The sequence below is a fragment of the Sciurus vulgaris genome, assembly GCF_902686455.1.
Source record: "Sciurus vulgaris genome assembly, chromosome: 5".
NCBI classification, from domain to species: Eukaryota; Metazoa; Chordata; class Mammalia; order Rodentia; family Sciuridae; genus Sciurus; species Sciurus vulgaris.
Genome location: NC_136465.1, coordinates 1,310,719 through 1,325,697, shown reverse-complemented (window position 1 = coordinate 1,325,697; position 14,979 = coordinate 1,310,719). Strand labels below are relative to the sequence as shown.

The 14,979-nt window shown below is 57.4% G+C and overlaps 1 protein-coding gene and 1 long non-coding RNA gene across 3 annotated transcripts in view; both read right to left on the bottom strand.

Moving 5' to 3' along the window:
- Positions 1–8,408: 8,408 nt before the first annotated feature.
- Positions 8,409–14,979, bottom strand: part of MYOM2 (myomesin 2) — a 78,175-nt gene continuing 71,604 nt past the window's right edge. Inside the window, exons 32-36 of the mRNA XM_079142928.1 lie at positions 13,682–13,845; positions 13,412–13,448; positions 12,531–12,553; positions 12,000–12,055; positions 8,409–9,127 (exon numbers count right to left, since the gene is read on the bottom strand). Of these exons, the coding sequence (XP_078999054.1) occupies positions 8,810–9,127; positions 12,000–12,055; positions 12,531–12,553; positions 13,412–13,448; positions 13,682–13,845 (598 nt within the window). The 3' untranslated portion in view covers positions 8,409–8,809. The remainder of the gene's footprint in view (positions 9,128–11,999; positions 12,056–12,530; positions 12,554–13,411; positions 13,449–13,681; positions 13,846–14,979) is intronic.
- LOC306662806 lies at positions 9,359–10,793 on the bottom strand. Of its 2 annotated transcripts, none has more exons than XR_013764257.1 (7): positions 10,717–10,793; positions 10,629–10,673; positions 10,365–10,432; positions 10,232–10,300; positions 9,970–10,035; positions 9,771–9,882; positions 9,359–9,393 (listed from the first exon to the last, which is right to left on the bottom strand). It is a non-coding gene; the product is annotated as an uncharacterized lncRNA (long non-coding RNA). The 2 variants fall into 2 exon arrangements; XR_013764258.1 differs by lacking the exon at positions 9,359–9,393 and adding an exon at positions 9,522–9,594.

Sequence of the window (14,979 nt, the reverse complement as noted above, 5' to 3'; positions counted from 1 at the left end):
CCGAGCCTGCTGCAAGGGATCCTGGGAAACCTCAGGACAAGACAGGAGCTGAGCCTGCTGCAGGGGATCCTGGGAAACCTGAGTACAAGACATCTGAGCCTGCTGCAAGGGATCCTGGGAAACCTCAGGACAGGACAGGAGCTGGGCCTGCTGCAGGGGATCCTGGGAAACCTGAGGGCAAGACAGGAGAGCCTGCTAAGGTGGATCCTGGGAAAACTGAGGACAGGACAGGAGAGTCTGCTGCAGGGGATCCTGGGAAACCGCAGGACAATACTGGAAGGCTGCTGCAGCGGATCCTGGGAAACCTGAGGCCAAGATAGGAGCTGAGCCTTCTGCAGGGGATCCTGGGAAACTTCAGGCCAAGACAGGAGCTGAGCCTGGAGGGCCTCTGTGGCGCAGGGCAGTGGTCAGGGGATGCAGGTGCACACACACCCACACAATGCTGAACTTGAGGTCGCTCGTTCCACATGACAGATGAGGATGCGAGGCACAGGAAAGGGCTCGTGTGTCCAAACTGCCACCAGCTCTCAGAGCCAGAACTAAGGCTGCCTCTGGTGTTCTTCCTTCGCTGCTTGAGGTCAGAGTTCACAGCAACACATCCAAGGGGAAGTGTGCAGCGATGCTGGCGTTGCTGGGGAAGGAGGTGAACCTCTTAATAACGTGGAAGCAGACAAATGAGGGCACAGGAAGGATGACTGAGCACCTAGGTGGGAGGCAGAGCCACAGAGAGGGAGCCCAGGGGCCCCTGGACACTTCTGCTGGGGTCCGGAGGCCAGCTGATCCCAAGTCTCTGCCTGGATCTCCCTTGTCACTCCACTCATTTCTCATACTCCTCCAGCTTACACCGTCCACACGCCTTTTTAATATGCCCTCTTGTTAAAAATATGGTCATGCCTCTACTGGTAAGATCCTAAATAGGACATTCATCCATTTTAAGCCAGTGAAAAATGAGGCTATCCCAAGTAAACTTTCATTCCATTCCTTACTTAACTAACCCTCAAAGGATCAATTAAAACAAATAAAAAATAAAGATGACCAAAGTTAGTCACGTTTAGACTCCATAAGCTCCTACTAACTCCAGGCAGCTGCCTCACCCAGATGCACAAGGAGAACCTATAAAATCAAGAAGCACAGCTGCAGAGACCACGTCGAAGAACAGCAAGGCCCGGTGCAGGCAGCTCCAGAACATGCCGAGGCTGATGTGGTCCTGCCGGGGCAGCTCTGCCGCTGTCCTGGGCCCAAGGGGACGGTCCATGCCCTGATTCCCAGCTCTGACAAGGAGGGAGCCTGCGCCTTCAGGTGCCCACTGAAGCAGGGGACACTTGCAATCCTGCCCAGACTTCCTGTCCACAGACCACACTCTCAGGGCCGCCCTGAGACCATCGGACCCTTGTGAAACCTCACCAGGTGATTCCTCCTTCCGGTGCAAATCGTGACGAGTCAGAAGCTGTCTCATTGCCTTCAAATGACCGCGATTTCCTGGAAACAGTCACCCGCCGCCCTGTCCTTGTCACTGAGGTGAGTCTACTGCCTTTGCCGCCCTCCCTCCCTGAGGGACGCCTCTGCACAAGGGGAGAAGCTGGCCTGCCCACGCCGTGCCTGTTGTCTGAGCGCCATCTAGCGGCTCCCAGGACCGTGAGGCAGGCCAGGCCCAGGCGCCACCCCATCCGAGAACCTTCAAAAGGCTGAGCACTAACAGGTCCCACTTCCCCTGGACAAGCCAGGACAGAGAGAAATGGCCGAGAGGATGGGTCCCCAGAAAGGACTGAGCCTGGGTCGGGGCCACCCCCCGAGGGCCCCAGGCTGCCGTGAGGCACAGCCTGGGAGCCTGAAAGGAGCTCTCCTCACAGCAAGGTGGGCGCCGAGGCAGCACAGGGACGCGGACGTTAGATTTCCCGGCAGTCCCTCCTCTTGGCTCAGCACCCCCGTGACCGGCCAACGCCCCCTCCACCTGCCAAGGGCCACCGCCGCTGGGCGCCGCAGCCAGGGGCCTGCAGGTGGTTCAGAGCTCCTGACGCGGGTGGGCCCAAGGCACCGAAGGGCCTGTGTGATATGGGGCTCCTTCACCACATGTCGGGCCAGTGACGCCAGCACTGGTGACTCCTCATGCAGAGCGCGGAGGGTTGAGCGTGATTCGATTTGAACATGTGCCATGTGTGTTACATTTGACAACTCATACTATTGTAATTATTCCAGGTGGTGAATCCAAAATTCAATTTTGTGCTGCTGGGGGGAAGCAGTTTTGAAAGAAATGAGACCTAACCCCAACTTACCAGCCTTTGTCTCTTTCTTTTTTCCTGCACTAGGGATGGAACCCAGGGCCTCATGCCTGCTGGGCCAGTGCTGGACCACGGAGGTGCATCCCAATGGCCTCCCTCTTTAAATGAACTGTAGAGACAGAAGGAGAGTCGTCCCATGGCGCTGGGGCCACGGGCAAGTGGCGTCGGGGAGGACCACACATCCCGGGACCTCCACCAAGCAGACGGACAGCAGCGCGGCAGGAAGCAGACCCCAACCCTGCAGTCGAGGCTTGATTTCTGACAAAGTTGCCCAAGACACCAGAGGAAGGAGGAAGCGTCTCTTCTAGCGATGCTGGAAAGTGGACGTCTAAAGGCAGAGCAGCGAGACTGGACCTTCGTCCCCCAGCCCATGGGAAAGTCCACTCAACCTGGATCAGGGACATAAATGTAAGGCGGGAACTGGAGACAGTAAGAGCGATGCAGGAAGTGCCCCAGGAACCTGGTCCAGCACAGATTTCTCGATGGACGCCAAGGACGAGCAGCAAGCTGAACATGAGCTGTGGCATCAGAAGGCGGAACATCAGGAGACAGCCGAGGGTTTGGGAAGCACACGACTAAACACGCGGAACAGGGAGCAGATCCAGAACATGCAAGACCCCCTCAGCGGCACGGAAACAAAGGGCTCAGCCAGAAATGGACAAAGGGCCCACATGAACAGGCCTCAGAAGAAGTCACAGGGACGGCCACAGAGCCACACGTGCTGCTCAAGGTAACCGTCAGGAAGCGCCCGTCAACCCAGTGAGACACCACCTCACACCGACCAGGAGGCGACTGTCGGCAAGACAACAGACGGCTGGGACAGGGCCCTGGCCACCGCTGGGGGGACGTGCCTCAGCAGGGCCGTGGCCCTCAGAACACCGGGAGCAGGACCCACAGGCTGCAGCAGCCCCACGACTGAGCCACGCGTCAGAGACCCCGCAGCACCGCCTGCAATGGCCGACCCAAGGAAACAGCCAGGCGTCACAACAGAAGCACCATCAGGAAATGTGACGCACGTGGTGAGAGGCTCGGCCTCCGAGGGAGGGAGTCCCGCCATTCAGGTGACCAGAGCGAAGCTGGAGGACGTTGTCCTCATGAGGGAGCCAAGCGCAGGAGGACAAGGTGGCACGGTGTCCCGTGTGGTCATCTCACAGGTGGCATGAGGGCGGCGAGCTCGCAGGAAAGCAGAACTGTGCCCACCAGGCCTGGTGGGAGAGTGGACTGAAGGACCAGCCCAGCCCACTGGAGACGCAGGCTGGCCGTCCCCTGCAAGAGGCGAAACTGCCGGATAAGAGCGCATCCTACTACAGAATCACGGGAGTCCAGTCCACCTTCAGCCCAAAACAGCGTATGGAGTCTGCCATGTGAGGTGACAGACAAGCCGATCACTCTGGTTCAACAGTCCCCGTGTGAACACGCGTGAAAACATTGCTCATCCATGTCGCAGTTTGTCAATTGAAGTGAAATTTAAGAAATAAATTAGGTGAAGGGATTTCACAAAGAATGGCTTAGATTTAATGAAGTCACAAAGGAAGAGGTAGGAGGAGGAGAGTGCCTATGAAGAGAAGCCTCTGACCCATCGAGGGGGTTGCCCGGGCGAAGGCGTGGCGGGCCTGGCCGCGCGCCTGCTGCCGGGGGCTCTGGCCTGAGTGCGCTGGCTCTGACGCAGGGCGGTCTGGCCCACGGCATCAGCACGCTGGCTTCAAGGCGCAGCATGAGGCGGCCAGGAGAAGTCCCTTTCCAGGCTCCCAAGTGAACGGCCCTGGACCTGAGCCCAGAGCCCTGCCCGGCACAGGGGAGCGAGAGCCTGTGGCCACTGAGCTGAGCAGGGCCAAGGCTCACCGGGGGCAGAGGGGCGGGGCGAGGAGAGGGCCTGCAGCTCCGAGGAGCAGCCAGGCACGCACAATGGGACAGCCTCGGAGGGCCCCGTGCGGCCCCATGTGCCGGCGTCTGCCGGGGAGCTCCCTTCCTGGAGTCCTGCCCAGCAGCAGGGCCTGGGCGACGGGACTGGCCCTGAGTCCCTCAATGACCCTGTAGAGGGACGGTGCCTGGTCCTGGGGGGAGGCCTGGGCTGTAGAACCGTCCCGCACTGGGAGATCGCCAGCTAAAGGGCAGAGAAAGACCAGCGGTGACGGCTTTCCCAAGGGAGTGCTCAGAGGACAGTCAGAGGAAGCCCTCTGAAGTCCAGCCCAGGAGGGGGCACGTGAGGCTCCTCAGGGGCATCCAGAAACTTCCAGGCAGCTCAGAGGGAGGACAATTGGAGCTCACTGCACAGGACAGGCCCAGGTGCAGGGGCCAGCCGCTGGCAGGCTTTGGCTCCTCCCTCCTGAAGCCTCCTGGCCACTTGCCCAGGACCTGCTTCCCCAGCCACAGCATGGAAAGCTGGACTGAAGGCCGTCCTGCGAAGCCTCGGCCCATCCCACGTCCCCTGGGGAAGACAGGGCCACCACCCCCCAGGGGGCCACAGCCAGAGTCAAGGCACCAGGTGTGATGTGGGAGGAAAGCTGCGATCACGTTACGGACACACACTGCTGGCGTCTGTCCAGCCTCTCCGGGCCCGCGGCTGGAAGGCAGGGAAGGCCAGGTCCCGGCTGCGGATCTCCTCCCCACAAGGCCTTCACAGACGGGCCTTCAGCTGACCCCAGCCCGGCGGGGGTGTCGGGATGGAGCACAGGGCTGTCCACCACTCAGCTATGGCCCCAGCCTGGCGGGGGTGTCGGGATGGAGCGCAGGGCTGTCCACCACTCAGCTATGGCCCCAGCCCTTTTTATTTTTTATTTTGAGACAGGGTCTCTCTTAAGTTGCTGAGACTGGCCTTGAATTGCTCTCTTCCTGCCTTCAAAATCCTCAGTGGATTAAAGACAAAGAAGGATCTTTTCTCAAAGTAAAGAGGTGACATCACAGGGCTGGCCCCAACCCGGGACCGGACTCCTGCAGGAAGACCCTGTAAAGGACAACAGCGACCAGCAGGACCAGGGTGCGGGCCACAGGCGGCATCACGCCTGAGCTCCTTGACCTCCATGACTGCTCCGTGGTGACAGGGAGCCTCACGCCCTGCCCCTAGGGAGGCGGCCACAGCATCACCAGAGCAGGGGCTGGGACGTGGCCCATGGGGCTCCCCAGGGGTCTGGGAGCACTGCATCCACAGGATCGGCAGCTGGCAAGGTGCTCTACACGCCTCCAGCTGTCCCTTGCCTGGTGGCACGAGCACGCTCCTGGCTGGCATGTGAGGCCATAGGGAACGCGGGGGTTCGGGGACCTCCCCTCCTGACCCAGCGCTGCTCTCTGCCACCGTGCGTGATTCCACGGGGTTCCAGCCACACAGGAAGTGAGTGGTGCCTAGACAGCCCCCCAGGTGCTTGGTTCTTCATGCACAGCCCGGAGGGGCGTCCTCCACGTGGGCCGAGGCCGCGGTGAGGGTGCGAGACAGGCGCTCGAGGACTGATCTTGGTGTCGGATCCCACTCTCCCACTGCAGGCCCTGGAGGCGTGGTCAGTTCTAGGGCCGAGCAGAGACGGCACAAGACGGATCTGAGCGGTGCTTCATGCCAGGAAGTCAGGGGGCACTGACAAAGGAAGCTCAGCGCACGGGCGAGGCTGGAGCATCTGGAGGACGCACAGAATGGAGGGCATGTGGCCTACAAGCGGGTGCAGAAACGGGATGCCGCGAACAAGCACAGGAGGGAGAGGAGGCAACCTGACTCGGAAGAGTGTCAGCTGCCGTGTGCAGATGCTCCCTCCGAGAGGGAGGCTAGACCAAGACTCACCCACAGAAGAGGGGAAGAGGACTGAACGCCGCCTTAGCAAGTCGTGACGGCTCCCTTACACCAGGAAGGGACAGCCCACACCCTGCACTGGAGACCATGCCACAGAACACCCAGCCTGCTCCTCGAGGTCATGAAAAACAGGGAGGAGAGGGGTCACGGGCCAGAGAAGGGAGGATGGGTGACAACCAAATGCAGCTGCAGCCATCGGTGGGACTGTGGGACAGGAAGTGGCACTCATGGAAAATCAGTGGTATCTGAGTTCCATGTGGGACTGAATAATAGTGACACACCAATATCAGTTCTTAGCTGTGCAAATGTCCTGGGGAAGCAGGAGGTGACAGGAAGGAGCATACCCTGAGGGCTTTGCAGGCTGTGCCTTGTCCTTACAGTCTCAGGTTAGCTTGGATTACTCAGAACAAAAGGCTTTTTTGTTTAGGAAATGTTACAAGTATAAACCAGGAGATGGAGAGATCATTGATCACAGAGTCAGGGAAACATTTGGGGCTGATGGCACACAGGACACTGGGCTCACAAGTAGTTGCACCCGGCAACCTGGTCTTGTGGGCCAGGTAGGTTGAGTATGTCCCCAAGGGTTCAGTGCTGGGAGCTTGGGCCTAGTGTGGCAGTGCTGGGGCATTGAAGAGGTGGGGCCTCGTGAAGGCACCGAGGTCACTGGGGTGTGCCCGAGGTCACTGGGCTGTGCCCGTGGTCACTGGGGTGTGCCTGAGATCACTGGGCTGTGCCCAAGGACACTGGGCTGTGCCCGAGGTCACTGGGCTGTTTCCGAGGTCACTGGGCTGTTTCCGAGGTCACTGGGGTGTGCCCTGAGGTCACTGGGTTGTGCCTGAGGTCACTGGGCTGTGTCCGAGGTCACTGGGGTGTGTGTGCCTGAGGTCACTGGGCTGTTTCCGAGGTCACTGGGTTGTGCCCTGAGGTCACTGGGCTGTGCTCAAGGTCACTGGGCTGTGCCCGAGGTCACTGGGCTGTTTCCGAGGTCACTGGGCTGTGCCCGAGGTCACTGGGCTGTTTCCGAGGTCACTGGGGTGTGCCCGAGGTCACTGGGCTGTGCCTGAGGTCACTGGGCTGTTTCCGAGGTCACTGGGCTGTGCCCGAGGTCACTGGGGTGTGCCTGAGGTCACTGGCTGTGCCTGAGGTCATTGGGCTGTGCCCGAGGTCACTGGGCTGTTTCCGAGGTCACTGGGGTGTGCCCGAGGTCACTGGGCTGTGCCTGAGGTCACTGGGCTGTTTCCGAGGTCACTGGGCTGTTTCCGAGGTCACTGGGGTGTGCCCGAGGTCACTGGGCTGTGCCTGAGGTCACTGGGCTGTTTCCGAGGTCACTGGGCTGTGCCCGAGGTCACTGGGGTGTGCCCTGAGGTCACTGGGTTGTGCCCTGAGGTCACTGGGCTGTGTCCGAGGTCACTGGGGTGTGCCCTCAAAGCATCAGCGCCATGCCCCTGGACCTGGTGAGCTCTCTGGAAGCCCTTGCTGAGCTCTGGCTCCCCCTGGTATGGAGCCCCTCACAGGCACCTCTGCTGCTGTGAACCCACCCACCCCAAGTCGTCACCAGAGCCGGCTGCGCTGCGTCAGCACCAGGCCCTGGAACCGCCCACCTGACCTAGGTAAGCCTCTCGTCTCTGAGTCACCAGTGTGACAGAGAAGGGGAAACGACACGCAAAGAATTCTCACTGGTCCTGGCCCTGCTGCCCCGGGGACCTGCTGGTGGGCTGTGGCCTCTGAGGACGTGTTGGATGATAGCATCACCTCAGGAAAAGACAACAAACGTCACGAAATGCGGATTGGCCTAAAGACAGGGAGAGATAAATGTTCTCAGCTATCGAAGCTTTTCTGCTGTAAAGCAAACATAAAACTAAAGCACCGGGGAGGGTTATTTCTGCCAGGGGAATTTCAGCCTCTTTCCAAACAAGAAAGGACAGTTTCAAGGGAAGGACAAGCTCTCACATGCAACCTTGGAACTTCTCGGGAGGCTTGAGGTCAGCTGGGTCTCTGCTCCTCGGGGCTACTCTGGGATCTTTCCAAACGAATCTCCTTCGTGTGGCCCTCCCTCCTGATGAATGAGCGCCCAGGCACGGCGCTCTCCTCTGCGAGGTATCTGGCCCTGTGGCATAACCAGGCAGCACCCCGAGCCCCACACGCGAGGCTCCTTCCTCAGGACCTGGGGACCTGTGGGCCCCTCTGCGCACGTGTCACCAGTGGCTGCCCAGCCCCACGGAAGCAGCTCCTGTGGGGAGCCCTCCTGAGAGGGGACGCCCACCTGGCTGTCCTCTGGACGAAGCCGTGCCACTTAGTGGAAATCCCAGCTTCGACAAGTCAGGAGGGGACAGTTACAGAAACACCACACAAGGTGCCTTTTAAGGTTTTATTAGCCTAGAGCAAGAGAAAACAGTGACCAGCTAACAGCAGGACTTCAGAGCTGCTGGGTCCAGCATGAAACCATGGGGCCAGCACAGCCCTGAACACACCTCCTGGGTCAGACGCATCAGGCCACGGCCACCTGCCCTTGAGCAGGAGAACACCAGCTGTGCTCCTCCTCCACCAGCTCCCTGCCATGGCCCTCGTGAGCACATAAGCTGCTCAGCCTTGGGAAAAGCTAATGAAGATCATCACCAAACGCCAAAACCAGAAACTAACGTGGGATCCACTCTCACCACACACACAGCCACACTCAGGGTGGCATTCACTGGGCACAGCACACGGCACTCCACAACCTCTAACATCCCTCCCTCCCGCTCTAGGCTGAAACCCCCTATTCAGCTGTTGCGGAGGTAGATGCGGGGATGAGCTTCGGTTTGGCTTGCTGGGGCGGTGGGACATCCGGGATCTTCTCCCCGTGCTTGTACACACTGACAGTAACATCGATCTTCTCTCCTCCATATTTGTTCTTGACGTTGATGCTGTACTTCCCTGAGTCCTCAGAGGTTACCCCCTTGATGGTCAGGCTGACATATTTGGCCTGCTCCACCTTCACAGAGAAGTGTTCACTGAGCTCCAGGTCCTTGTCATTCTTGAACCAAAACACTTCAGGGTCAGGATTTCCAAACACCGTGCAGGTCAGATTCAAGGTCTTCAAAGAGAAAAGGTGGGTAGAGAAGGAAAAGGTAGACAAAGGAAGGTCAATTTGTCTCCAACAGGAGAGCAGCCCTAGGGCTCACTCAGAAATAGTAGTCCTGGGTTCACACTGTGAGCCTTTCCTATTCCTGGTCAGTGCGTCAACCCTGGTCAGTGAGTGCATCCTAGACAGGATCAAAGAGCTCTGCCGATGCCAAGAGAACCCTCTCACACACCTTAGAGAGTCCTCCCTACACACCTCAGAGAGCTCTCCCCACACACCTCTGAGAGCCCTCCTACACACCTCAGAGAGCTCTCCCCACACACCTCAGAGAGCCCTCCTACACACCTCAGAGAGCTCTCCCCACACACCTCAGAGAGCCTCCTACACACCTCAGAGAGTCCTCCAACACACCTCAGAGAGCTCTCCCCACACACCTCAGAGAGTCCTCCTACACACCTCAGAGAGCTCTCCCTACACACCTCAGAGAGTCCTCCTACACACCTCAGAGAGTCCTCCAACACACCTCAGAAGTCCTCCTACACACCTCAGAGAGCTCTCCCCACACACGTCAGAGATTCCTCCTACACACCTCAGAGAGCTCTCCCCACACACCTCAGAGAGTCCTCCAACACACCTCAGAAGTCCTCCTACACACCTCAGAGAGCTCTCCCTACACACCTCAGAGAGCCCTCCTACACACCTCAGAGAGTCCTCCAACACACCTCAGAAAGCTCTCCCTACACACCTCAGAGAGCCCTCCTACACACCTCAGAGAGTCCTCCAACACACCTCGGAGAGCATTCCTACACACCTCGGAGAGCATTCCTACACACTTCAGAGAGCCCTCCCTACACCTTAGAGAGTCCTCCCTACACACCTTGGAGAGCCCTCCTACACACCTCAGAGAGCCCTCCCTACACCTTAGAGAGTCCTCCCTTCACCTTAGAGAGTCCTCCCTACACACCTCGGAGAGCATTCCTACACACCTCAGAGAGCCCTCCCTACACCTTAGAGAGTCCTCCCTACACACCTCGGAGAGCATTCCTACACTCCTCAGAGAGCCCTCCCTACACCTTAGAGAGTCCTCCCTACACACCTGAGAGAGCATTCCTACACACCTGAGAGAGCCTTCCCTACACACCTCAGAGAGCCTTCCCTACACACCTCAGAGAGCCCTCCCTACACCTTAGAGAGTCCTCCCTACACCTTAGAGAGTCCTCCCTACACACCTCGGAGAGCATTCCTACACACCTGAGAGAGCCCTCCTACACACCTCAGAAAGCTTTCCCTACACACCTCAGAGAGCCCTCCCTACACCTTAGAGAGTCCTTCCTACACACCTCGGAGAGCATTCCTACACACCTCAGAGAGCCCTCCCTACACCTTAGAGAGTCCTCCCTACACCTTAGAGAGTCCTCCCTACACACCTCGGAGAGCATTCCTACACTCCTCAGAGAGCCCTCCCTACACCTTAGAGAGTCCTCCCTACACACCTGAGAGAGCATTCCTACACACCTGAGAGAGCCCTCCTACACACCTCAGAGAGCCCTCCCTACACCTTAGAGAGTCCTCCCTACACACCTCGGAGAGCATTCCTACACACTTGAGAGAGCCCTCCTACACACCTCAGAGAGCCTTCCCTACACACCTCAGAGAGCCCTCCCTACACCTTAGAGAGTCCTCCCTACACACCTCGGAGAGCATTCCTACACTCCTCAGAGAGCCCTCCTGCACTGCTCTGGCTGCCCTTCCCATCCATAGTTATAGAAGAGCAGGAATGAGGAGGGGCACTTTCATGGCCTTTTACTCAGATACCAAAGGGGGGCTTCATGTATCCCCCGCTGTAAGCCAGGCCTCAGTCACTCCAGAAGGTGTGCGTCATTGAGCTCTGTATTTCACAGCAGATCCATTAACTGGCGTCTACATTCTATTTTAGATGTGAAGCTGTTTACCAGTTCCTCTTGCAACCCAGAGATCATATGTTCCAATAGCTAGCAAACTGGATGCAGTGAATGCATTCTCGATGCTTATTTAAAACACTTTTCAGCCTATGGTAAAGCAACTGCTAATTTCTCAATTACGTCTTTATACAGAGCCATGATTATTCCATCTCAGGGGCTCTCTGTGCTTTCACTAGCTGCTAAAGGGAAGGTCTATAAATTTTTGTATTTTGGCCTAATAAAATCTATGTCCCTGTGACATTGAATTAGAATCACTGGAGCAACTAGAGAATTACCAATTAAATATCAATAATTCTACTGACAGGCAACAAATCAAATCTCCAGTAAGTGATTTTCATTATCTATTCCAGAATGGCCCTGAGAACTGGAGTGGAGACTGTCTTTCACGTGTTTTACAAAAACTGTGACCTCGGACACAGAAGGACTTTCACCTGCACACAGAGAACAGCGGGTGTGGGCACCCCTCCTGGCCCAGCTATTCCTGAGTGACCATGAACCAGGGGCATGGGACCTGGTGGGTCCTGAGGATGACGAAAGCAGGGGTGCACACCTGTGAGCTCAGAGGTGCCGTTTGAGGATTCAGAATACTGAGCATGGCTTTTGGGTTTTGGGTTTGCTTGTTTGTTTGTTTGTTTGGGGTTTTTGCAGTGCTAAGGATTGGTCCCCGAGCCTTGCACACATGAGGCCGGCAATCCACTCTGAGTCACATCCGGATACAAGGCCACTCCATCCTCTGACACTACAGGGATGATCACACGGCCAGGAGAGGCAGGACGGTGGGGGGGGACAGCAGTGACCTGCAGGCTGACCAGGATGCGTTGCGCACCCTCTGGTGCTCCTGTGCCTGCCCTGAGGAGTAGGGTCGCGCCCTCCCTGCGTGACTGTTCTCTGCTCCAGCTCTGCACACTGCAGCCTGCTCCTACCTTGCCTTCCATTATGGTCACCACATCAGGCAGGCCGCCAATCACCTTCCCGCGATCTGCAACAGGAAAGTGACGTGTTGGGAAGGCACTGAGAGTGTGTTCCCTGGCACCCTGTGGCACCAAGGTGGAAATGGGAGGGGGCATGTGTCCCCTGGGAGGGGACAGGGCAGAGGAAGATTCATCCACTGTGGGGGAGGCACCGAAGGCCAGGGCCAAGCAGACCGGGGCAGCAAGCTCTGTGCAGGGCAGGCGACATGCTCCAGAGGAAATGTGGGATGTGAGCCCCAGGGCGACAGAGGAGTGCAGCCCCTCCACTCAGGCCGGAGGAAAGGGGTCCCTGCGTGGGGAGCGAATTTCACAAGGGCAGGTGGAAGACAGGAGAAAGGTCCAGGTTAAGAGCCAGTCTAGAGGAGGCTGGGGCTGCACAGGACACGCTTGAATTGGGGCAGGAACGCTCGCCACTCATTGTCTGATCCACCAGATCGATCATGGAAAACCGCACCCGCGCTACCCAAGGTCACGTGTACTTACTCTTCTCTGCGAAAGCCGCAGCCCTAAACACCGTGGGGAGGAGAGAAAGAGAGAACTGAGACATGGTGCTGTCAAGAAGCACCACACAGAAGCTAAGTGGCCTGGCGCTTGCACAGAACCTAGTGAATCTGGTTCCTTTAGATCATCTCAGGGCTGCCTGTGACTCCTAAAGCCACGTGAACCCTGTGTGAACCACATTTACCCTGAATTGTTTAGGAATAATGATGAGAAAGAAGTCTGCTCATGTTCAGCACACATGCAATGTCTTTCCAAAAGTCTTTTATCACGGTTGGCTGAACCCAGGGATATGGACCCTATGCACACAGAAGGCTGATGTTGACTTTTCCTGACCTCCTGCGCCAGCCAGATGCTGGAACACACAGGGAAGGTCAGCATGCAAACCCGCCAGTTGGAGAAATGTACTTTCTTTCACCAAATTTGCCAGATCACGTTGCAGACTTTCAGGGTGACTCTGAATTGTTGGTCTGGGTTTATCTCGCTTGTGCGGGAACCCGCTCAGCAGATGCGACCAGCACTAGTGAGGACGGGGCTTGTTTGAATCCTCTAAGACTCAGGCATGCAGAAATCCCAAATGTTCATTTAAAGGTGGTTCTGCATGACATGCCGCCATGGTCCCAGTGATTTCAGAAATCCTTGACCATTTGGAGGAAGCAGGGTCACAATGACTCTGGAAAGCCGACTCATAAGTGCATTTCCAGTTAAGAAGAAAGCTCCCTGAGCTACCCGAGTTGCCACTTTGACCCCGAGAACAGCACTTTCTTGGGGTCACCTGGGCGTTCACAGACATTCGCTCACATAGCCAAAATGCCCGAGGCAGCGGACCACTGTGATGGAATAATAATCACACGAGCAGGACTTACTTGAGTTGCTGGAACTCTGCAAAGGCCTCGTCGAAGGCTGCAAGGGAAGAGTGGCAGGTCAGTGGCCGTGGAGCCCTCAGCTCCTGCCGCAGCCCTCCCACTAGGCTTGATCCCCAGAACGGTAAGGGCCCAGAGTGACGGACTACCCAGAAGTGTTTCCTCCGAATGGGAAGCACACACTCGGGTCGCTGGCACATCACTTTGGATTTGGGATCATCTGGATGGATCGCCGGGTATAAAGCGTGGGGTGCTGATGCGCACGTCCCTCACCTTGTCCAGACAGGTCGAGTGAGCGATGATGGTTGTCTTTGCCGTCAAAAATCTCGAAAGTGTATTTGCCTTTGTCCTTCTCGGTGGGCTCACAGATCTGCAGCCAGGCCATCTCCTCACTGCCTCCTATCCGCATGTGCTCGCTGGACGCGATCTTAGCATCTCTTTAAAGAGGTCACAGTGACACTTTGATTCAGTTCTGCGTCAGACGCACGGCCGGGGGAAACACTGCACGTCGGGGTGGGGCCTTGCTCAGGAATGCTAATGGCAGGGGACGCGTTATGGCTATTACGACTTCACCAAGGACATCAGGGACTCAGACCTGACACCTCCTAAAATGAAACTGCTTAATTTTCAAGATACATTAGTACGTAATATACACTGGTCACAACACAACGAACTTCAAAATGCGTCACACAGTGGCAGCTCCTCAGAGAAACTGGAAGTGAATCTGCTGTGCTCCAGCAACGTGCTGCTGGGAACACGCCCGCAAGACTCGGAAGGAGGGGCACAAGCGGGCACGTGTGCACCAAGCACACCGCCACACCATGCACGCAGCCAGATGCGGGCAACCACATCCACTGAGGGACGATGGATGAGCACAGGCGGTCTACCCCACGGCAGGACTCACTCAGCCCCAGGTAGGAGAGGACCTTCCCACTGGGCACAGCAGGAATGACCCCCAAGGACACCATGCTGAGGGAACAACCAGACACAGGAGGATGGCCACCCTGGGCCCACTTAGAACAGACCCAGAGACAGAGGCAGCTAGTGCTGCCAGGGTGTGGGGAGGGCCAGGAGCCAGAGTTCAGTGGGGACAGAGCTTCGGTTGCATGAGGTGGACAAGCTCTGGAGGGTGATGGGGCAGTGTGCCCAGTGTGACCGCGCTGTGCCTTGCCAATGGCCGACCGCCTCACCTGTATTCCACCATAGCTTTTAAAGCTCAACTCGAGGACCAGGTGCCACCCGCCTTCCAAGGCAGCATGAGCTGTCTTGTGTGTGAGGCCACCTGTTTGGACGGGCATGCTAGACTATCCCCAAAGTCACTGTGAGCTGGGGATAAGAGATAGACTTACAGAGGTCACAGGCACAGGGAAACAGAGTCCCAGGCCACACCAGCACCAGGGGACAGGTCTCTTTCTCTCACACACCAGGGGCAGGAAGCAGAGGCCACCGTGACTTTAGCCAGGTAGGGATTCTGCAGAGAACCAGCCTCAAACTCACAGTGTGTCTTATCTTCCTCGCAGGAGCCAAAACCTGGGTTCAGCTGACAAAGGGAACCTGCAGTCTTCTTACCA